The sequence below is a fragment of the Gouania willdenowi genome, chromosome 19, assembly GCF_900634775.1.
Source record: "Gouania willdenowi chromosome 19, fGouWil2.1, whole genome shotgun sequence".
NCBI classification, from domain to species: Eukaryota; Metazoa; Chordata; class Actinopteri; order Blenniiformes; family Gobiesocidae; genus Gouania; species Gouania willdenowi.
The window spans coordinates 18,155,989-18,179,540 of NC_041062.1; the positions used below are offsets into that span (position 1 = coordinate 18,155,989).

Genomic DNA, 23,552 nt, shown 5'->3' on the forward strand with positions numbered 1-23,552 from the left:
GGTGTGGTAAAAGTGAGTGGGTAAGTGACTGACCTTGCACAGGCGTTTTGCAGGTTGTCACAAGGTTGTAATTTGTATTTCAAAACGATTTTTTGCCCCACAGTACAACAAATTGTTCATGAAATGCAAAATTTGGTACAATTTTAATGTAGGAATAAGTTAGGATGTTGCTCATGATTAGGGGTGGGCAATATGGACAAAAATGTTGGTGATTTTAATTCAAGTCCTACCAGAAAGAACATTCAGGGTTAAATTTGCTGATGCAAAATGCCACAAAGGCAGCATTTATTAACAAATAGCTGCACAAAATGTGCAACTTTTAGCTTTTTCTTATATAAGAGAGAATGTGTGGGTGAGTTCTTTAATGTGGCTTGTTTAGGGGAAGGTCTGGGTTAGAACGCACTCAGAAATGTATTGCTGTTCTGAGTAGTGAAAGCAGCGACTCCGAAAAAAGTACTATATTACAAAATAAGCATTAAAAATATATATTGATATAGGCAATATTGTATTTCTTATATGGCCAAAATAGGAAAACTCAATATATTGCCCAGCCATTCTCATTTAACAAGGCTGAGAAATTGTATCCTAAAAGCGACATTTAAACAAGAGGAGCTAATGAGATTACATGAAATGACCATTTTTTTTTAAAAAAAAAGACCAATATTAGAAATTTGTATTACATTGTTATTATCAATCATTCCTGAACAGACAAATGCCACAAAGGAACATAATTAAACACAAGACACAAACTGAAAAGGCAACATTAGAATCATTTATTCAATGATTAATCAATACATATGTACAAGTGTGTAATAGCATGAAAGAAAAGCCTCTCATGATGCCAGAGAACAGAAACTGTTAAAAAACATTTACACTCGTGTTGAGCAACGCACCTGAACGTTCAGTTAGAAAATATATTTTGTGTGGAACAGGTCCTTTTCTACTTTTCACTACGCCTTACACTAACAGCGTTGCTCAGTATTAAATACTTGTGGTTTCAGTCTGCAGGCATCAGATTTACAGTTAAAGTATGAGGGGCTGGCTCCTAAAATCATCATTGATCGTTCACTTCTATGAATGTTTTGGATTTAGCGCGCTCATTGTTTGGCCTTCTTGAGGATGGTGCCCACTGCAGAAATGACCGTGGTCTTAGTGCCGCTGGCTGTCGTGGTGACGGAGACGACTGCTGGCAGGGTGGCGGTGGTCGTGATGACGGTGGGCTGTGCGAGCGTCACAGGAATCGCTGAGTCCCACTTACTTTTTCTCTTCTGTGCTTCTGCTGGTGAGAGACAGAACAGAAAGTGGCGATAAAAGCGGGACGAAATCATCAATATCAACCTCTATGCAATGAGTTCTGTTTTCCTTTAGAGATCTAATTTGGATGGTGATTACCTGTGGCGGACGTGGTGGTGGTGGTACTGCTGGTGGTGGAGGCTGTATTGGTGGGGTTGGTCCCTTTCTTAGTCCCCGTCACAAACTCGATCTGAAAGATACAAAAGCACATTGGCAGCTTTTGGCATGAAACATTAAAACATAATTCTCGTATACCAGGGGTGCCCAATCCTAGTCCTCAAGAGCCCTATATCGAGCATGTTTTAGATGTTTCCCTCTTCCAACACACCTGATTCAAATGATGAACTCATCATCAAGCTCTGCAGAAGCCTGATAATGATCCTGGTCATTTCAATCAGGTGTGCTGGAAGAGGGATACATCTAAAACATGCTGGATAGTGACCCTTGAGGACCAGGATTGGGCACCCCTGTCATATACAGTATATATTTTTTATTGCACCAAATCTCAGCACTTGTTTACTCAAACCGTTGCATCATAAAACTGTGACAGAGGAAAGAAAAAGGTAATTGGTAAAAGTAATAGCATGTTGAAAATTAAAAACAATAGTCAGGCAAGTGCAGCAAAACTTGCTGGAATTTTTACACGCAAGTCTAAACTGGTTCAAACAAATATTGCACAAAGCCCGCTGCTGGGCCTTTACATGATTATTAACACCTCAAATATGTTTCAACACACTAATGAGTCAAGTAGGTCCGTATTCAGTAAAGGTGCGCAGCGGCGCCATTTTTGGCTGTGCGCTATTCTCCCCCTGTACTTAAGTCAGTCACTGCGTGCCTTCGACCCAGTTACTCACTCTGGGTGTAGTGGCCCTGAAATGTGGGCGTTCTAGGGCTGTAGTCAACCAAGGAAATGGTTTGTCGACCAAGGCTATGGCACACGTAGCGATTAGTTGACCAAAGAAAAAGACAGAAAAACAAAACAGAGAATGTTTTAGTTTTAGTTTAGTTTTGGCATTTTGTGGTGACGATTTGCTTTTAAACACAGACCATTTATGATATGAACCTTATTCAAACTTTGACCAGAACCCAACAAAGCAAAAGTGAAACCTACAGGTCTGACAGATGTTAGGTATTTATATCAGAGCCTGACCTGAAACCGACAAATAAAACCTATTTTTCCTTTTTGTTTTATGTTTGAATGGTAAGCCTGCTTTTATTAATAAACTGTTAATATCAACATCAGATCAGCGCACGGGGAAACAAACGCACGTCAAACACAGGAGCGCAGTGTGCCCCGCGGCACCAGGGCGTGTCGGGAGCCTGGAGCGGGAAAATACGCACAGGAGAGAGGCGCATAACTGCAGGCGCGTAAAAAAGTCCAGACCGGAGAATATGGCCCGTAGTACTTTTCATACACCAAAAGCATCACAAAGTGCTTCAATACGGTGGCCGTAAAAGCTCGCAACACAACACAAAATGAAGAACCCCTCAACACAACACAACAAGCCCTGAGAGCTCACAACAGAACGCAGAAGGACGAACGGCAAAACGAAAGCGCACACAAATACAAACCCCACCATACAACACAAAAGCTCACAACACAACATGAAAGCACGTAGATTGTGGCTTTTTAACCGAACTGCTTTCGTGTTGTGGGGTTTGTATTTGTGTGCACTTTTGTTTTCTGTTGCGTTTTGTGTTGTGAGCATTTACGGCCACTGTACTTCACAATAGAAAAAAATATCAGGTAACAAAAAGCTTAACTTTAAAACATTTGCACTTCTGAAAATTAAGGGAGATGCATTGATGCAGAAAAGATAACATCCCACTCTTACCAGCAGCCTCAGTGTAATACCAAAAGCTTGAACTGTTCCCATCTTATACTACAAACCCTTTACCCATGACATTGTGGACCAGACACATGAGGCAATTCACGACCTTGATATTCAGCCCAAAGCAACTAAACTTGGTAAAGTAGGGCTGGGCGATATACCTGAAAAATGTATCACAATATACAGTAAGTGTTTCATATCAGTCGATATCATAATTATTGATTTTTTTTTTACCTATTAAAAATAAGGACCTGAAGAAAAAAAGCCAAATTAAAAAATACTTTTACTTTAAATGTAATCTTTATCTTTTAAAAAGAGGTCAACAAAACTATGGGAGGAAAAAGTAAAACACCTGAATTAAAAGATAAACTGTTCAATGTATAAATAGAAATTAAATAAATGCTCAATCAAATCAAATCGGGTTTATTCTAATAGAGCTCAGTGATATTATCGAACACATTCATTTTCCATTGGTGTTATTTACATCTCTATTGCGTTATATATCATTATCGTTTTATCGCCCATGCCTATGTTAAAGTATTACATTTCTTACATACATCTGATGGATTTGAAATAAATAAATATGAACCTATTTTGAAACTTGCATAAAAGCATTTCTTATAGCTTTGAGGCTCTGGCGTAGCCTACATACCATTGGGGATGTTTCACTGAGAATACCTGCTTGTGGGTGCATGTTCATGCAAGTCTTTGTGCAACAGGAATGATGCTGCACTGCTGGCAGTGTGTATCACTGTTTTCTAACCACACAAGCATATGACAGTCATCACTCAACCACTGGGGCCCAGCACTGACATGCAGTCGGCCCCCAGAGGCAGTTTAAACACTGACTACAGAAGCAGAGGTGCAGGGTGGGGCCTGGGCTGGGTTGGGTTAGTAGAGCTCAACTTGGCACAAGAGACTTCCAGGAGTCTGGAGAAGATTATGAAGTAGAAATGATGGGCAGCTGGTAGCGACTTGCCCTTGACGCAAACATAGAAGAAATGTCTCTACCTTTCCGGGCCTCACCTTGGTGCGCTCCTTCTTGGCTTTCTCCAGTTTGTCCATCTCCACCTTCTGAGCTTTGGCTGCAACACAAAACACGATAATGAAGTCGAGGTCTAAACAGGAGAATATGAAGTGACAGGAGCTTACCGAGAGCTTCATAGTACGAGTCTTCTGACCATCCATGGGGATCAAACATATCTTTGGGGTAATTTGTTCCCAGTTCGTCTATGCCACAAAACTGAATGAGTTTTTCGTAAATACTGGAAGAAAACCAAGAAAATCTACTAAGGAAGAGGCAGAAGTGCTGTTTTAAAGATTAATAGTGCATAAAATGGGTCTATGCATGGGTCTGTGTAACAGATCTTTAACCCTCCTATTATCCTTGGGGTCAATTTGACCCCATTTAAATGTTTATCACTCAAAAATAATAGTTGACTAATATTATTTTTTGCTTCATATTTCATAAAGGCTCAAACATACTCGGACGGACTGTCCGCTCTCCTCAGACCTTACATACTTGGGCACACCGCCGCATAGTAGTTTCAGTTTAAATTCCTACATGTCCCATCATTATTAGCACTTCTCTGTAGTCCTTGTTCTCCAGGGATGTGTTTTAAAGGTGTTGCTACTGTTGTAGCTCGTCTGCCAGTCTCTCCTCTAAGCTCGTGTTCATCTCTACTGCTCCGTTTTACCAGGAGGGTGAAATGCAGGTCGGTGTTACATTTAATGTGGGTCGATACAGAGACGAGCAGTTTTTGTGTGACACCAACTATGCGATCTTTGATCTGATCTTTGCAAGGAGTCCGGTGGACGATTTGAGGGTGTACGCCCAAGTATGTTTGAGCCTTAACTTTTCCTAATTTGATGGGTAATTGATTAAGCATGATGATGTTTTTTCAATGTGCTGAACACACATTACATGCATTGGTGTTCCTGGGGTCATTTGACCTTAACTGTTTTGCCGTGTAAAACTTTTCAGTGTGTGTGACCTCACATCCCCCCACCTGCAGGTACACAGTTGATACTTTTAAGTCGATTGATGAAATGGGTTGGGCAATAGTCTCATGAGAACTTTCACACACCAAGGGCATGAATGTGTGCATGTGTGACCTACTACCAGAGGTGAAAGTAGCTGATTACAAGTACTCAAGTTACTGTAATTGAGTTGCTTTCATGGGTACTTGTACTTTTGAGTATATTTCTAAATCAGTAATTTTATTTGTACTTAAGTACGTTTTAAACTAAGTAAAGTCATTCATTACATTTCTACACCCAACCATTACTGAGTAAATTATTAATTTTTGTTTTAAAATGATCAACAGACATTGTGAAGATTAAACATAATGCACCGCACCAAAACAACATTGAATGGAGGTTATTTTCTCAGTTTTTAGAGTTCATAAATGTAGAAATGTAAAATTTTGAATTGGATTTATTGGCGTTATTTTATTTAAAAAATTACATTTTTACAAACCTTTTATTTTACACAAATGCCTTTGTGGAAATAAATTAAGTTCCAATTGTGCCAGATTTGGTCTCTTCATTTATACATCAGATATTTACGGTATGCAAGGGAAACATGGCAACAATTTATTACCAAAAAAACGGGTGAAAGTAACTAGTTACCTTTACTTGAGTATTTTATGTATGACTTACTTGTACTTGGTATTTGTACTTGAGTACAAATTCAATCCAGTAACAGTTCTTCTACTTGAGTAGTACATATCAGTGTTTTTACACCTCTGTGTAGTACTCACATCAGCCAAACTAAAACTGATATTTAAATTAGAAAATACACTAAAATTGAAAGGTCACATGATCACCACAACCAATAGGGTTCATACTCTTGTGGTTATTAATGTTGAGAAGATTTAAATAAATAAAATAGTGCCTGAAACAAAAACTTGATCAATAATTTCCTGAAAATCATTTTCTAAAGACAAATATCCCTGGGGTCAAATCGACCCCGAGGGTAACATGTGTATAATATAATATTTGAGGATAATAGGAGTGTTAAGTACATGTGTATGTGTAGTTGTGTAGTGCATACCTTGGGTTTCTGAATTCTTTCTTTTGCTGGATGTGAGTGTTTGTATCAAAGTCTCCATGGAGCTTCCTCTCGTACAGCTTGCTGATCTTTTCCTATTGGAAAACAAGCAGCTCGATTAAGGACACAAACCTCTACAAAGCCACGCCAGTGCTTTAAACATCAACACTTTGTATTTACTATTTATAGTGAGTTTCAGTCGACTCTAGAGTCGGACTTGGTGTAAATGAAGCTATTGTTCTAGAACTTCTTGGTACCTTGGCGAAATATTTAACAACTAGGTTCTACTCGCCCACAGGGAGCTGCCAGATGTGTCATCTGCAGTGATTCATGAAGGCTTATGTTTAATGAATAGACAACAATATTTGCATTTCTGCTGACAGGACAATTCTAAAGTGCACTTCTTCTCATTTTGCCAAAAGGTGTTTTTCTCTATTGTTTTAAGTTGGCAGAGCACCTTTTATGAAGCTCCAATAACCTCGTGCAGGTCTTTTGCACAGTCCCTAAGACGCTGCTTAGAGGAAGCTTAGTTCCTTTGAAAAACGTGACATTATACGCTTCCATTTTAATGCTGTACATTAAGACTATTCTCATTCTGAAATGTTGGAATGCTGCTCTATATCAAGCAAAAGTAAGATGTATTAAACAAATGTTCAGGCAAATAATCTAACTTCAAAACCAACGATTTATATTGTTTATCTCCATATTGAGAAAAAATATCAATATGTGAGTTTAGGTTGATATCGCTCAGCCCTAATTATCCATGTTGTTCTGTTGATAATGAAGCTATAGAAAGTCAGCTGTTATATGACTGTTCTCTGGTCTGAAGTGGCCATTAGTTAGGGTTTGAACATGTGATTGACGTGAGGAGGATAAGAATATTTGTTCATATAATTCAGTGCTTCCCAAACAAGGATACCGAAGCACATTGCAGGGGGTACTTGGAAAGATTTAACAATTAATTTAAAAATAATCAGGGAAAAAAGTTCATAGTTCCTTTTTAGGCAATTTTTTTTTAAATTCACACCAGACTAACAGTACTATTGCCCAATAAAATATTATATTTACTTGTAATTTATTGAAACAGGACTATTTTATGCTGTAGAGGCCACTTCTGACAATAGGAGACAATAATTAGCTACATTTTAAAAAGGGGACCATATTTACTTACTAGTGAATTTTCACATAAAGGTTGCATGGTATTTAAAAAAAGAAATTCCACTTTAAATTCAACTCTTTGTTGTGAATTTGTAGATTAAAGCTGATATCTAGAGTTTGTGAGAAATCTACGTTTATGTATCATTCTTTTGAAATGCGAAAAAATGCCTAACTGGTCTTTTACGATGGTCTACTGCCGGTATTCATTCATGTACATCAATGTAAACAAGTCCCGCCTTCGTCCTATAGACCCCTATACAAATAGCGAATAGGCTTCGACTTCCTGTAGCAGAGACTGTCAATCAAAGTGAATGCATGTGCATTAACTGTGCACGGAAAAGGCTGCGCATCACAACAGCAAACAGGTATCACTCTGAGCAGCATAGCATCATGGAGGAGCGCGCCAAAACTCCAGTTACCCATTCCACGATTGCCAACGTATAAAACTTCATCACGACCTGATGCGACTTTGTTATGCTCCGCTATGCACAAAGGTGGAGGCGCGGCTTCAGGTAGATTGGCAGAAGCAGGGGGAGGAAGTGGAGCTATTAAGGAGGGACATTGAGACGTTCGCTTTTAAATTTTCTCTCTTTTCATCCTCCAGATAATCAGCTTTAAGCTTTAGGAACCAATGTTAAAGGAGACCATGCTTTTACACATATGAAAAAGCATATTAAATTATGAAGAGGGGGTACACATGATTTGACAAAAATGTAAAAGAGGTACACGAAACAAAAAAGATTTGGAATCACCGCTATAAATCAATGATTTAATTTATGTGCCATTTTGGAATAAATGTTAAATATAAACTTAGTTGGAGTGGGTTGGATTGATAGTGAAAGCGAATGTTTCTGCTTATGATGTTGTAGTGTCAGAGTTTTATCACTTAATTAGAAGAATTTACCAACTATCTAGCAAAGCGTTTCACAACATTGCTGCCCCTCAACAGCAAAGTTACCCCTTAGATCTGATTAGCGTCATTAGCTTGTGAACATGCGACTATGAATACTGCTTGCACAAATGGGAACGTTAGAAACAGTGGTTGGGGATAGAAAGTTCTGCTCTACTTGTTGGGTGTGTGGGCTAAAATCTGATGTGTTACACAGTGTGTACCTGCAGTTGGCTGGAGCAGCGTCCAGAAGGCTCAGAAGGGATCCTGATCTGGTCTGGTGACATGTTCCTAACCTTCTCCGAGAACAGAGCTGGAGAAAGGAGGGGAAACATAAACATAATTTAAGTCTTGTACAGTTCCGCCTCATTGGCTTTCCCTTTTCGCACCAGTGCGTGTCTTTACAGGTACGGAGGGAAACAACTGCTCCCAGTGAGCATCAGAATGTGCACCAGCTGACAGGCCTGATATATGGGAATGGTGGGGCGTACATTTGGATTTAGCTAGAGTAACAAATGTTGGTATGTATATAAAAAAACGGGGGAGGATTCCTAAAAATGTTTGTGTTTATTATTGTCCTCCCAAGTCTGTGCTGGTGGATCGTAAAGTGGTTTGTGGTACGAAGATTGGACTTTCCAGGCAGGGAGTGGCTGCTGTCAGGCTTATGTGAGGGGAGTGTTCCATCATCCCCCACCACCCCGTACCTTTCCACATATCCACCTCTCTGTGCCCATTCACTGCTATTTTTCAGTGTCACTGTATCTCCGACAGACAAAGAACTTAGTTGCTCCGTAACTATAAATCTAGGAAGAAGCTACATTTGCAGAGGTGCTCATGTTAGCCGACACTATGACACAAGCTAACAAGTAAGAACTTGACTGGACTTGAGAAGATTGTTTTTTGATTGGTTTGTCTAACTTCTCTGGCACTGACTCAAGTACAACTACGGCATATTTTAAATTTTTTAAAATACAAACCAATTACTTGCATCATCATTTATGTGTCTACAGATTTAGTAGAAGACTTCTGTATTCTCAAAACTGCTCTATTATTTATATTATCGTGATTTGATGAGGTTCCTCTATCCAACCCAGAGCAGGGTTCCCCCTACGGTGTGTTTCAACCAGCTTTTCTGTTGTTTTTTTCCTTTTTTTTTATTTTTTTTTTTTAAATCGGTACAGTCGTAATAATTGTTGCACAAGTGGACTTCCAGGCCTGCCCGTGTCATTTAAACTCTATTTGTAATGTGCATAACAGAGAAACACATACATTACTGCGGGTACCAAATATTACCCATTTTAAATTTGAAATGCGCGTCTTCGACCAGTCATTTGAATAAAATGTTATGTCTTGTCTATAGTAGTATACAGTATTTATTTGTGGAGAATCTATACCAAGCATGAGTAACTGTCAACAAATAACTTTTGGCTTTACAGTGAGACAACAACAAACGCACGCTTCAGCTTTACTTCACAAAATTTGGCCATCAGAGGATTATACATTTCAAAATGTTCTGGGGGGGGGGATGCGCCCGGACCCCCCTACAACACTCGCATTCCCCCTACACTGTGAAAACTTCCAGGTGAGAACCCTGCAGGGTCTAGAATTTGGAGCTTATTGAAGGATGCATTCTAGGCCAGTTTCCAGTATTCCCCCTACACATTTATTCCAACAATCAATTTAAAACTTTAAACCCTAGGTTTCAGAGTGGGGTACGCAAATTGCCACAGGGGGTACATAAATAAAAACTAAAAACTAGAATATAAATAGACGAGTGGTACACAAAGTGACAAGATGTGCCAGCTCAGATATTTTTATACTTCATTTTATTTGAACTAGATTATTTGAGAAAGTGAAAGTACAGAATACAGTTGTTTAAGATCGTTTTGAGTGTGTATTGTTGTAATTTGAAAATTAAATACATTTTTAATCAGCATCGTTTTTATCAAACAATTCAAAATGATTGGAGATTCCAGGGGACTCCATTTGAATTTCAGGTGATCCCACATGGGTGAAAAACACTGCAATATATTATTTATTTTTGACTGTGGAAAGTTTGTGAACCGCTGCTTTAAACCATTCTAAACCGTGGAGGACATTACGGTAAATGATTGTACCATAAAAAAACACAGCAGTCCTACAGTCTGCGAGAATTTAGGATCTTTAATGTTCCTCGAGCTAAAAGCACCAGGAGGAGTTTTTCAGTGTCTGTCTGTGGAACACAGGCAAAGTCAAAACCTTTACTGCTTTAAATCTCTGTATAAACAAAGTGTCTGGTCACAATACAGAGTGAGGTTTAACTATTTATAATTTAGGCTAGATCTCACTCCTCCGGCCAAAGTCGTCATTGTAAATGAGAACTGGCATGTCTCGGGCTGTGGGATAAACTTGTACTGGGCTTAACCTTAAATACGTTGAGTCCAAATACCAGTTTGAGGTATAACCACTCACTCCTTCTCTCTAGTCACGGACACCACCATTGTACTTGAGCTCCACACTTGTCACCAGACTGGCTGAACGGATTTCACAACACAATAAGCACAATATACACAACTATAACATCACATCTCACTCTCACTTTAAAGCAGTCACCTTCTCAGCCCTTTCCATTCCTACCTACCCCGACTCCCTCTTCCCTGTTCCCTTCCCCTCCCACCTAGGTGTAACACTGCCCTCTCATTTTATGTCCTCTCTATAATAAAGTATTTCTTACCCTTCCTTAGGGAGGGCTGGTGATGGTCACAATTATGCAATAAAATAAATTACCTGGTATAATTTTGGTAAATAACAATGTGTATTCTTGTTCAACTGTATTTATGTTGTTTTTTTTTTTTTCTCAAATGTCATTTTTTTTGACCCTGGGGTGGGTTCAAATAAGTTTTACTTCATCCCACTCCATTCCAGGCTTTTATATTTGTGTTATTTTTAATAATCAGATACAGACTTAATTTGCACAAAATGTACAATAACATTTTACTTGAAGTTTTAAACATAAGGCTGATATTACACTGTCATTATCTGTCATTAGCATGAATAATATGTCATGAAGAATGTCATGATTTGCTGTTCACTAAATTATGACGCCTTTGGAGCTATGTTGACATTTTTGGGTTAGGTGGAGGGATCTAGTGAGGTTAAGGTAACGAATGGCATTTAATGACAGCCTTAATGAGACCTTATTCATGCTAATGACAGGTGTCATAATAATGACAACCTTTTTGTGTTTGTTTTGTTGCCTAGCTCGAAATTAAATAATAAACAAATTGTACCTGCATGCTCACTTTCATAACTCTCTGGTTTATGAAGCTCAGGTTTAATCTGTGACAGACTCCTCTTTAGGGGAGTGCTAAAATGTTGGCGTCAGTGCCACAGCAGCCTCTGCCAGCTGTTAACACCCTTTGCTTGACTTTTTGTTTTCCACTCTAAGATCATTTGAGGTCATCACTGCCCCATATGCTAATCCACTTCTCACATCTGAGAGTGAGGAAGAAAAGGGGAAACGACCATCTTTTTCTATACAGCTCTGAAGAAGCTGATAATTGTTCTCCTGTTAGAGCGAATGCCGGGCATTGCCTTGGTTTTGTAACCTTTGACAATCAAAAACTCAACAAAAACAGTGGAATGACTCAGAGGCACTACTTTGGTATTTCATTAGAGAAAGTACAAAACACACAGGATGCAAACATGCGTGTATTCCTACGCACAATTAAATATGTTGTATCTGCAGGCGTTTGGTTTGTGGAAGCTTGTTAATCCACTAAAGTCAAATCTGAGACTCACACAGTCACTTCTCAGCCCTGTAAGATAAACTTTGATCTGAAAAACTGAAATACACTACAAAAACAGGAAACGTGAATGAATTACAGACTGGGTGATGAATACAACCAGTTACATGTGAGAGGAATAATATCGTACAGCAGCACAGAAAGACGATAGTTCGCCTGTTCCTAATTACCATGTGTCCTCCTAAAAACAGGCAAAAAGTCACTTTGTGCCCCGGGGCTCTTTTGGACACACGAGGACAATGTCCATCCCTTCAGTGAGCAGACAAAGGGTCGTCTGACCGAGGCTGCCTGCCAGACGTTCTGTGACATTTGGAGCCTAGCTCTGCTGCTGGAATGTCAACAGCTAACAGAGCTAGAAAGTTTGAGTCATGCTCTGATGCAGTGGCTCACTGATCAACAATGAACACTACTCAATCATATGTTTTAACCTTTTTAAATAATGATTAGTGACACATCGGCTAATTTTTTGAGTTTTTTGTTTTACATGTATCGGCATCGGCCGATGCGGGCTGCTGCGTTTGCCGTATTATTTACAGAGAGCAGAAATATTTTTTACTTGTTCTGGTTCTAACATCAACCTATTTTTAATATTTCTTAAAATATTTTTCGAAGTTCTTATTCTACATCACGAGTTTTTTATTTCAATAAAATGTCCTTTTTTTAAAATTGAGACTCGTACCATTTGTTATCATCATTGTGTAATTTTTATGATGTAAATTGAGGGAGTAAAAGTAGTATCGGCTCCTAAATTGACAGTCTATATCGGTCATTGGCTAAGGCTGATGGGAAAAAAATATCGGCATCGGCCCTAAAAAAAAATCCATATCGGTCGATCCCTAATACTGACAGCAAAGCAAAAGAGAAGAAAGAATGATGCTAAAAGAAGAGGATTTAGAGCTGACATGCTATAGCTAGCTAATGGGGTGGAAAAAGGTGTAGCGTAAAGGCTACACCTGATTATGGCATTTATTTTTTTTAATGACTGGAGGAAATTACATACCTATTAATTAAAGATTCCAGAAAGAAGTTTTAATTACAAGATGGAGACCCACTCTGCCTATGTTTTAGCTACATTTGGTAATGCCTCCTCTACCACACCATGTGTTTACACCATGTACTGTACCTGTACTCCTAAAAACTATGCACCATATATCTGTGTTTTAGATGGATGAGACTTATAATGTACCTCATTTTGTTTCTACTGTTTTTATTATTTGTCATTGGTACTCAGGATTTTTGTTTACCCATGTAACTTTATAGATGACTCTATAGGGGAAATTATAAGTTACCAATATACGGTAGATATGCATTATATTGTTATATTTTCTGGTTTTCCCTCTTGGGGTGCCTGCCTGGTTGTTCTTGTTGTGTTTGTTTACTTATTCCTATACTATGCTTCTTTTTGGTTTTTGTCTCTTTTGGGGGATTTTGTTACCTGAAGTTTACAATTTAAAAATGGTTATGTAGTAGAAAAACAATTGTTTGCTGTACTGTGTTGGCTGAAATGAATAAAAAACTAAGTTTAAGAAGGTTTAAATAATTGGCCCCGGTTAAATCACTTTCCTTTTTAAATATTGAAAGATTAAATCAATGTTTAGCATTGCTAAATAAGTACCTTATGATACCAGTACAATGTGAAATTTGGATTTGTTTGGGATTTCTTTGGACAACTATTTCAAATTTACACTCTAAGGTAGGGCTGGGCGATATGGCCTTTTATAAATACCGCGATATTTTTAGGCCATGTCACGATACACGATATATATCTCGATATTTTGCATTACCCTTGAATTAACACTTTGATGCACAAAATCACACCAGTATGATGATTCTATATGTCTACATTAAAACATTCTTGATCATACTGCATTAATATATGCCAATTTTAAACTTTCATGCAAAAAAGCGGATATCAACAACTAAGTCAAAGTTGACATAACTGTATTTATTAAACAGTGAGTGGCTCAAACATAAAATTGTCAACAGAAAGTGCACGTTCTGTGCAAAATTGTCACAGAGACATTCAAAACAAGACATTAGTGCAGGATGCAACTCACATGGCATTTCAAAACACAAAAATTAAAGTGCACTTTTTGTACATAATGCCACTACAATATTTTAAAACAAATAGTGGCCCAATTGTGCATGTTGTCATTAAGATGACATTTCAAAAAAAAAAAAAAAAAAAAAAAAGTCCGCGAGTTTAACGGTATGGTCATTTTCAACACCGCACAGACTACAAGCTGCGATATATCGAGTATATTCGATATATCGCCCAGCCCTACTCTAAGGCTTTAAGCTGGAATTGTTCAACTGTAACAGTTTGACTGCTCCTTTAACTCTCATTTAAAAGATGTCTTAGTTTCCCAGCATGCATGGTGGGGGAACATCTTAGGACCAGTGATAAATATGATTTGGTTTTTTGCATTCAAATATCGCCTGTGCTTGTTTAGTGCAGTTATTCATGTTGTAGTGTAGGCCATCCAACATCCATGCATGTGGAATTATGATCCCTGTGTGATGTGCAGAAGACTGTGCAGTTTTCTTTTGTTACTCAGTAACATCCATTGCAAAGCTAAAGACATTGAGGCCAGAATAAAACATTATTTTTAGAGCTCTGGTTTGAATATCCCTAATATTGTAAACAAGAGAAGCACCGACGCCTCAGAAAATGCATTATTCAACAATAAATGTATGAAGGCACCATTAGTAACGCATGTCATTACCATTAATTAGTTTAAATTGCAATACAATAATGTCTGAAACCTGGCTTTTCCTTATAAATGTCCCATTTGTGGTCAATTTGTCAAAAAAAAAAAAGAAATAGTGAAAAATACTTAACATTTGATCCCATTTATGAACGTGATTTAAATTAGAAAAATAATCTAAACATATAGAATAACATCTGCTTCCACAATCGTCCATGTCTGTCTTAATCTTTGCTTTAATTCATTTATTTCATATACGGTAATTAAAACAAGACATATTTCGAAAAGAAACCCTAAACTTGATCATAACCTTATCACAGCCTGTGACGCTCACCAATAAGACATTTCATGAAGGTTGAGTGTTAAGATGAATAATCTTTATCTAGCTCCAGGCTGTGCCAACAAAACAGTAAAAGCGGAACTTGACTAAGTTTATTGTCCAACAGTGAGGTGTATAAAGGCCACTCCCTGCATCTGTTACATCCTGTCTGATTAAACATGCACACCCATGGAGCTAAGTCATTACTGACTAACCACTGTAAGCTTCCTGTTAGACCTTCATACCCATGCTGTCGGTCAGTGGCTAAAGAATATTTACCAAGCCATGATAAGCATGTGTTACTGAACCAATAACGTCAAAAACTTACCATTTGTTTCAGTTTTTGCTTTTACCTTAAAATTTTTTTTATTTTTTTTGTAACACTTCACACATTGTCAACCAGATTTAGAGAACCATGGCAAAAAACCCCCGGCAATTCTTCAATAAGCTACAAATTAATGATTCCATGAATGCGCTGCCATCTCTTGGCGGCCCATGGAAACACTTTAGCTTGGCTGTGACTATTAATAAGAATTTCTGCACCCTATTGGCTCCTCAAATGTTATAAAAAACTATCTATTTAAAACATAAGTACCAAACCTACCATAACCATTACATTTATTTCTCCATCTCACCTGACCATTAATAACTACCGGGTAAAAAATTGACAAACGTCACTTTAAGAAAATCTGTATGCACACACATCGTCCCTTTGTTTTATATGTATATATTAATTATATAACAAATCTGCTTCTGTTCTGCACCTTGTCTGTTATTTGTTGTTGTTTTACTATGGTTTTGTGTTTTCTTCATGTATTGTTTTGTCTTGCAATATTTCTTTTTTTTGTAATACAATAATTCACACAATTTTACCTAATTAATCTCTCTCGTGCATTTTATGCCATGATTTTGAAGCGTTAAGTAGGTCAATAATTAACGTCAAATTAGGGAAAGCTCATTAAATTGAAATAAAAACAAAAATAGCAACAACGTAAAAAAATGTACACAATGAAACATAATTTGGGGTAGCTCAAAATGGAAAACTCAATGCCCTACTGATGTGTCTTTAAATGTACTCACCAAACAAGCTCATTGGGATCTTTTTTTTCTGTGTCTGAGACCTGGAAAAAAAAAGATGGAAGAAAAGTGAAAGAAACACATGGGATACTTTAGTCTTCCTGATGTAAGACAATTCCACATTTACATAATCTGCAAGGTCCTGGTTTGGTTAGAGTCGCCTACATTTCAAATTACTGGTAATAGAATAATGTTTCCACTTTAATAAATACAATGATAGCTACATCAAAGAATGCTAGCAAAGAAAGTGAAAATGTCTTGTTAGTCTCTGCAGTGCCCAGGTCACTATGTCTCCTGTGGAGCCCACATTGTAAACATAACACAGGTTAAGCCCTGCTGGTGTTTACGAGAGTTCCCCTCGTTACCTAGCAACATCACGCACACATCAAAGGCTGCTCCTCAAATCAGGAGGGGAGGGACAGAGAGATGTGAAGGAAACAGCCGAGCAAAAAGAACACATCAGACCAAGTGCAGCCCCCTACAGTTTGACTCAGAGCCAATACGCAGAACACCAGCTGAATCAAACACTTTTAATGTATTTTATTTTTAAAAAATTATGTGATAAGTATTTCAACTTTACAGTTAGACCCACATCCCATCCGCTAACATTGAGGAGGCGGGGCTTATGACCTATACTGCAGCCAGTCAGCAGGGGGAGCTCTAAAAATAAAAGCTTCACTCCACCGGGGAGGTTGTCCGGTTCATTCTTTTTACAGTCTATGGTCGTGAGGTGTTAATCACTTCTCTTGACCCCATGTATACTAATCGATGCGTGACACACGATTTAGCCAAGACTCAGTCCGATCCCAAAAATAGAGGCACGAGTGAAAATTTGGCTCAAAAATGGGCCATAAATCACTCAGTGTATGCCTGCCTTAACAAGGTCCTAAACCTTGACATAATACTATTTACCCACAAACACAGATTACTCTAACCACCAGTACTACAAAAAGATGGAATAAATAAAACTTGTCTCAGAAAGCATACAATAGATACTGTTTCTTGAAAGTTAAATTAACACTTAAAATAGCTTTTGCCAAAAGCTAATTGGGATTTCCATATGCAAATATACAACTATACATTTACTATACAAAGTTAATGGATATCGACAAAAATGTATATCTCTGTCTCATCTCAAAATGGCAATACAATACATGATATAAATATCAAATAAAGGATTTTGGTGCAAAATGCCACATAGACACTTCGATTACTCAATAAACAACTAGCCGCACAATGTCTAAATGTTGTACCACTTTGGGCTTTGTTATCTCATCAAGGACTGTCAGTAACTTCTGCAGCAACTTGTTTCAAAAAGGCCTAAGTTGCAGTTATTTGGGCACACTCAGCACTCCCTTCATTTAATGTTGTAAAGACTACGTGGCCCCTTTAAGACAGGTACGACCACTTGTGTAAGAGATAAATAAATGTGTGTAAAAAAGGAGGCTTTGAAGTGCAATGGAAGCTTCTGTGAGGCTCAACACAGTGAGTTTGTAATTTTACAGCCCAACACCACCTGCTCGAGGTGCCCAGGTCATGTTAGAAACATTGTGCTTTTGCTGTGGCAGTGCCAAAACTCTGGAGGAATCTATATATATATATATCGACCAAAATAGAAATCTTGATATATCGTCCAGGCCTAGTACGTGATAACGTACGTGACAGCCCAAATCTTTGAGTTGGTTAGTCACAAATCAATCATTGCTGAATAATCAGCTCCCACGTGGTGGGCGTTCAAATACCTCCACATCATCTGCGTCCCGCCCCTCGTCAGATTCCTCCAACTCCTAAGAAAACAAAAATGCAGAGGGGTTAATTGTTGAGGGGTCAGAGGTCATACAGAGACCAGGATATGTTGTGATCAATCAGCACAGGATGCCAAAGTGATGCCTGTCACGCATCTTTCTTTAACTCTAAAGAAGGTCAGCTATAAAGCTCTGTCATGGAGGCCGAGCTTTTCACATATTGGGGATTGACTAAGGAGACAGTCGTGTTGGAGAGAATAATGATAACCTGATAACTTGCGCTATATTGGCCACGTTTACATGAAAGCTTTAATTCCTCTTTAAAGCAGAATAAATATGAATTCCTTTTTTAAATGACCTTGTAAAAACTTAAATCCTAATATTAATTTAATTCTGAATTAAACTTAAATCTGAATTATGTGGCTGGTGTATTCTGATTTTAATGCCAAATTAAATAATTTCTCTTTCTTGTAAACACTTAATTTCCCTTTAAGTTAATTCCGGTCGTTCTGCGCATGCGCGACTTGCCGCGATGACGAGCTGGTGACGACATAATCCAAGATGGCGGCCCGGACTACAGCTGAGACTATTTATATAATAAGAGCCTTAAAAGACATTGATATAATGAAAAGAGTGGATAGATGGAAGCATAAACATGAGGACATTCACACGGACTTATTAAACACACACGGACATCGGCAAACGGAACAGGATTCATCGGACGAGTGATACTAGACCAGGAGACGGAGTAAATGGGTCCCAGTACTGCTGCACAGGCTGTAAAATCACCAAGTTTATAATTGCACTGGTTGTAGAGCAACTATTTATATATTGAACAACTATTCCTGGTTATTGTTTTACAGCGTTTTACTGGGCTTTATTTACCGGTGATTAGAGCTGGGCGAAAACTTGATTTAATCAATTTATCGAATATGTAAATAAAAACAATTTTAATTTTGCAAATTTTTTTAAATAGAAAAATAAATAAAAAATTCCCCACCACAGTTTTTTCGGACTTTTTCGCGTTCATTCCTCGTGGGTTACCATAGCGCGATGTGAGCCAGCCCCCTCTTTGTTTACCCTTTGAGTAGGCTATGTGTGTGCCACAGGCATGTTTAATTTTTTATTCGCACCATGCTGAGATGCTAAGGGAAGAGTTTTTTTTATTTATTGTAATGTTATATGTTAAAAATATGTAGTTATCTGATTTCTTAATCAGAAAATTTAAGCTACTGTGAAGGCGAGGTTGCACTTTTGCTTAAACCTGGGTTAAAGCTTAAATTGTTGAATGACAGAGCCTCATTTTCAAATTTTTTGGGGATTGTTCTGTGTATTTTAACTCGAGGACAATCACAGCAATAAAGTTGCACTTTTGACAATATATCTGCAGTTATTTTTAGTGCATTGAAAAAAAAATAATTAAAAATCGAATCGAAACTCAATTTTTTTCTTTTAAAAATGTGAGATTTTTTTATGCAAAACCGCCCAGCCCCACTGGTGATCAGTTCCTACCTCCCTTCCATTCTGCGAATCAAAGTGTGTTATTGTTGAGCTGTTGCTTAAAAACTACAATCAAAATAAAAGTGCAAACAGTCCTTATGTGTGGTCTTCTATGTTGGAGCCGTCAATAAAAAGGTTCTTTGTGTGTTTTTCCAGATAGACGTGAATACGTCAAGTTCGCCCCCTGTCCAATCAGAGCTTTTCCAACCCCCAGACCTAAAGCGGAATTAATAAAAGCCGAATAAACCGGTTTTCCATGTGAATCTCAGTTCTGATTTACTATTTCCATGTAAACACGAAGCAGAACACTTTAATTCCGAATGATTTAATTTGGAATAACTAATTCCGAATTATTTAATTCCGAATTATTTAATTCCGAATTATTTAATTCCGAATAACTAATTCCGATAACTAATTCCGAATAACTAATTCCGAATAACTAATTCTGAACCGTGGCCATTGAGTATATTATCTGCTAGTTCAATTATATGTGCCACAGTTATCTATTCAACTTTGTCCAGCCCAAAGACCTGTTTTAACTGGATTTCCACTCATGATAAACACTCCAGAATCCAACTCCTAAATATGATCCTGAAATTAATATAGTGACGTGTTCTCCAACAAAGAGGGCGACATTTTAAGAATGCGATCGAAAATAAAGAGAGAGAGAGACAGCTAAAACTAGAATACTGACCGATTGGATCTCCTGGCCGTCCTCATCTGCAGAGCCTTTGTCCTCAATGTGTTCTGTTCGATTCAGCTCATCGTCTGCATACTTGTAAACAAGACTTCCACTGTGTCCTGCAGAGACAGAAGAGACAAGAGACCCAGAGACTTCTAAAACACAATATTTTAATCAAATACAAATCTGCTGATCTTGAAGAGGAATTTGTGCTCATGCAAATCTAAAATGACAGCATGATGTTGACATGGTGCTCTATTAAGAATATGATTTAAAAAAAGATGCAAATGTGCAATGAGGTTCACGATAACAACACAAAAAGTGTAAGAATGACTGTGCTGCTATGGCTGAGATAGATTGATACATCTGATCTGATAGACATCATAATAAAAGATGGTTTGATTATAGTCCGTAAAAAAGCCTTTTCCATTACTGAGATGCTTTGATGAAAATATTACGACTGTTAATAGGATGTTATGTAGGGTGACAATATGTACGGGTTCACGTCTTGTCCAGGGATATTTTACAAATTAATGAAATTGTCTGGGTTTCCAAGGGACCTTGAACACATTGTGTTCATTTAGAAGATGTAACTCTGCTAATATTTGCTCTTTCTGAGAAATCCCACAAGCTTCTGAAAACTGAAGTGTTGCTTTTTCAATCCAATATGTTTTATCACAGTAATTGTACTCACACATGACAGAATCATTAAAGATGCTGTTTTTCCTCACACACGAGGAAAGAGAAAAATGACCAAAGAACAAGAGAAAGATATTAAAAGAGAGCAAATAACTGTGGATTTAATTGAAAAGGTTATTTATTGAAGTGTATATTTAATGATGAATTACTGTCTGTAATCCTTGAGTGTTTTGTTATTGTTTTAATTTTAAGAAGGAGATGTTTCTCATATTGTTTCGAAGATTGAGAGATTTAAAGAAGGCATAGATGAGATTGTTATCATGCATAATAAAGGTGACTGACTTGAGTCGCCAGTGATTTCAGATTTTTTAAAGTATTTATTATGAAGACAGAAATTAATTTTAAAACCGTATGTACATAACTTATTTATTTATTATATTGTATATTGTATTTTGCTGTTACAAAGTAGATTTTTTTCACTTGAGCCAGAAATTCATGTAAAATAGAACGTTCTATATCATTGTTAAAAACATGTACACATGAAAAAATTAATCTAAAGGTAAAATCTAAATCAAAATGTTAAGTTGGTCGCCAAGTGTAAAGCTAAATGTTTAGAAATTATGCAAAGTGGGCAGGTCAGATCACTAGCTTTACACTTGGCGACCGGTTTAACATTTAGATTTACATGTAACTCTCAGATTTAACTTTTACATAGAGATTTAACATTTAGATGTAATGTATTGTTCATGTTTACACATTTAACAATGACATAGAACGTGTTTTACATGAATTTGCCTCAAAAGAAAGAAAAATGAGCTAAATGTGGGCAAAGTCAGCTAAATGTTCAAAACATGTCATTTTCGTTTACCCCCAGACATGGATTTCGAGCTCGGTTAGCTAAAAACTAGCTAGAGCTGCAACACAAAGCCAACTACCAACGCAATATTTAGAACTACAGCACAAAAACGAAAACAAATAATTTGTGTACCAGATTCTTCTGGCTCGGAGTCGGAGTCCGGCTCTGAATCATCTCCATAATCAGCCAAAGAAGACAACAGAGCACTTTTTTTACCGCTCGCCATGACACCTTTTTGCGTAAATGCTTCGTCGCAGAGTAAATACGTCTAGCGTGCCGAGTCTTCAAAGTCTGTACCGCGTAATCTAAGGGAGTTCTTTTGGAAGCGTTGGTCGAGGCGCGTTTGGTGACGTATTATACGTAATCACGCAGACGGAAGTGGCTAAAAACGGGACGTGAAGTCACTTCCTCCCCCTTTGCAGTAATAATACATACATTTTAAATCAGGTACAATAACACAGTCTGACACTTGCTAAAGGAGTAAACATTCACAACAAAGTTCTAAAAAAAATAGAAAAAAAGAAGAAATTATAAAAGCAAAATACAGACGGAAATGAAAAAGGCACATTCAATTAGTGACAACTTAAAAAAGCAAGAAAATGCTGATTTCTTGATACATTTTGGTGTCTTTTTTGTTGCTATTTTGTCTGATAAATTTGAAGTAATTAGTGAACTAGATAATAAACACGGTCATTTTTTACTTGGAAATTAGCAATATAATACACAATATTTATTCGTCCCAAAAACACTCCAAAGATATGGAATAAATAGACTCCAATTGTGCATGTGGCGAAAAAAACAAATCAAATTTAAGCTAATATATCTATTCTGTGATTGCTCTTTTACTTAAAGTTTCCTGGAAGGAATAAGCAAAAACAACCAATCAATAATGGTCCTCACGTTTATTTTTGGTAATAAATCATTGCCACGGTTCTTTTGCATACAGTAAACATCTCATCTATAAACTTAAAAAGGAAGAGACCAAATCTTGCACTGGAACTTTAATTTATTTTCCACAAAGGCATCTGTATAAAATAAAAGGTTTGTCAAAAATGTACAAATCTTTTTTTTTTAAACAAAATAACATCAATTATTTCAATTCAAAATAAAACACATTCTGAGGCTCTCAGTATAACTACATTTATGAACTCTAAAACTGAGAAAATAACCAACTATTGATGCTGTTTTGGCGCCATGCATTTCATTTAATCTGATTGGTCGGCTATGATGCGATGCATTTGATTGTTGTCTGGTCATTTGATTTCTTGTAGTTTCACAATGTAAGTTGATCATTTTAAAGAAGAAAAAATGACTCAGTAATGGTTGGGTGTAGAGATGCAACAAATTACTTTACTTTTTAAAAAAAAAACGTACTTAAGTACAGGTAAAATTACTGATTTGGAAATACTCAAAAAAGTACAAGTACCCTTAAAAGCAACTCAATTACAGTAACGTGAGTACAATAACAATCATGACTTATTTGAAACGTTTGCCTCAAAACAAAAAATGGTTTTAACATTTTAAAATATTTTTCAGTTAACATGATAGTCCACGACATAATTCAATTTTTTTATATTGTGCCTTAAAGCTTTAGGCATTATTCAAAACAATTACTTTCAAGCCAAACTAAAATGATCATGAAATATCAAGGATAATGATTGAATTTTAGTTTAGTTTGCAAAAGAGAAAATGAAAAAGCAGGAGGAAAACAACCAAACCAGTAACCCTGTCTAAATCACATTATTCTTGGCGCTTTTTGTCTTTTTGTTCTTCTGCTCTCCTGACACACAGCAGCATCCATACAGCAGAGCAAAAAGGGCCAGGCTCAGAGTTCCCAGCACGAACAGACCGATGACCACAGCCCCTCCGAACGCCCAGGGCTCCTGGTGCACCCGGTGCAGGACCCACTCCATCCAATTCTCGGGAGACCCTGTGGGCCTTGGAAGTTCTGCCATGCTGTGAGGAGACACAACAAACCTTAAAAGTGCAATGCGGTCCTATTGCACAGTCAGCCTCT

The 23,552-nt window shown here is 37.4% G+C and overlaps 1 protein-coding gene across 2 annotated transcripts; it reads right to left on the reverse strand.

The window, feature by feature from the left end:
* Positions 1-750: 750 nt before the first annotated feature.
* On the reverse strand, positions 751-21,891 carry sap30bp (SAP30 binding protein). 2 transcript variants are annotated; one of them, XM_028476791.1, is made up of 10 exons: positions 21,668-21,891; positions 20,053-20,159; positions 17,856-17,900; positions 16,119-16,157; positions 8,449-8,538; positions 6,181-6,272; positions 4,278-4,390; positions 4,152-4,210; positions 1,393-1,483; positions 751-1,276 (listed from the first exon to the last, which is right to left on the reverse strand). In XM_028476791.1, the coding sequence occupies exons 1-10, from the start codon at positions 21,759-21,761 to the stop codon at positions 1,098-1,100; spliced, it is 909 nt and encodes a 302-aa protein (XP_028332592.1). In that variant the 5' UTR covers positions 21,762-21,891; the 3' UTR covers positions 751-1,097. The 2 variants fall into 2 exon arrangements, with proteins under 2 accessions (XP_028332592.1, XP_028332591.1); XM_028476790.1 differs by having other exon boundaries at positions 751-1,279.
* Between the last annotated feature and the right edge of the window lie 1,661 nt (positions 21,892-23,552).

What these genes read in the sequence shown, in the direction of transcription:
- sap30bp (XM_028476790.1), bottom strand. Translation starts at nt 21,761, where the DNA reads ATGGCGAGCGGTAAAAAAAGTGCTCTGTTGTCTTCTTTGGCTGATTAT. An exon ending in GGGACGCAGATGATGTGGAG is followed by an intron (nt 16,158 to 17,855) that starts GTATTTGAACGC and finishes TTTTTTTTCCAG; the next exon opens with GTCTCAGACACAGAAAAAAA. An exon ending in CTCGTACTATGAAGCTCTCG is followed by an intron (nt 4,211 to 4,277) that starts GTAAGCTCCTGT and finishes TTTGTGTTGCAG; the next exon opens with CCAAAGCTCAGAAGGTGGAG.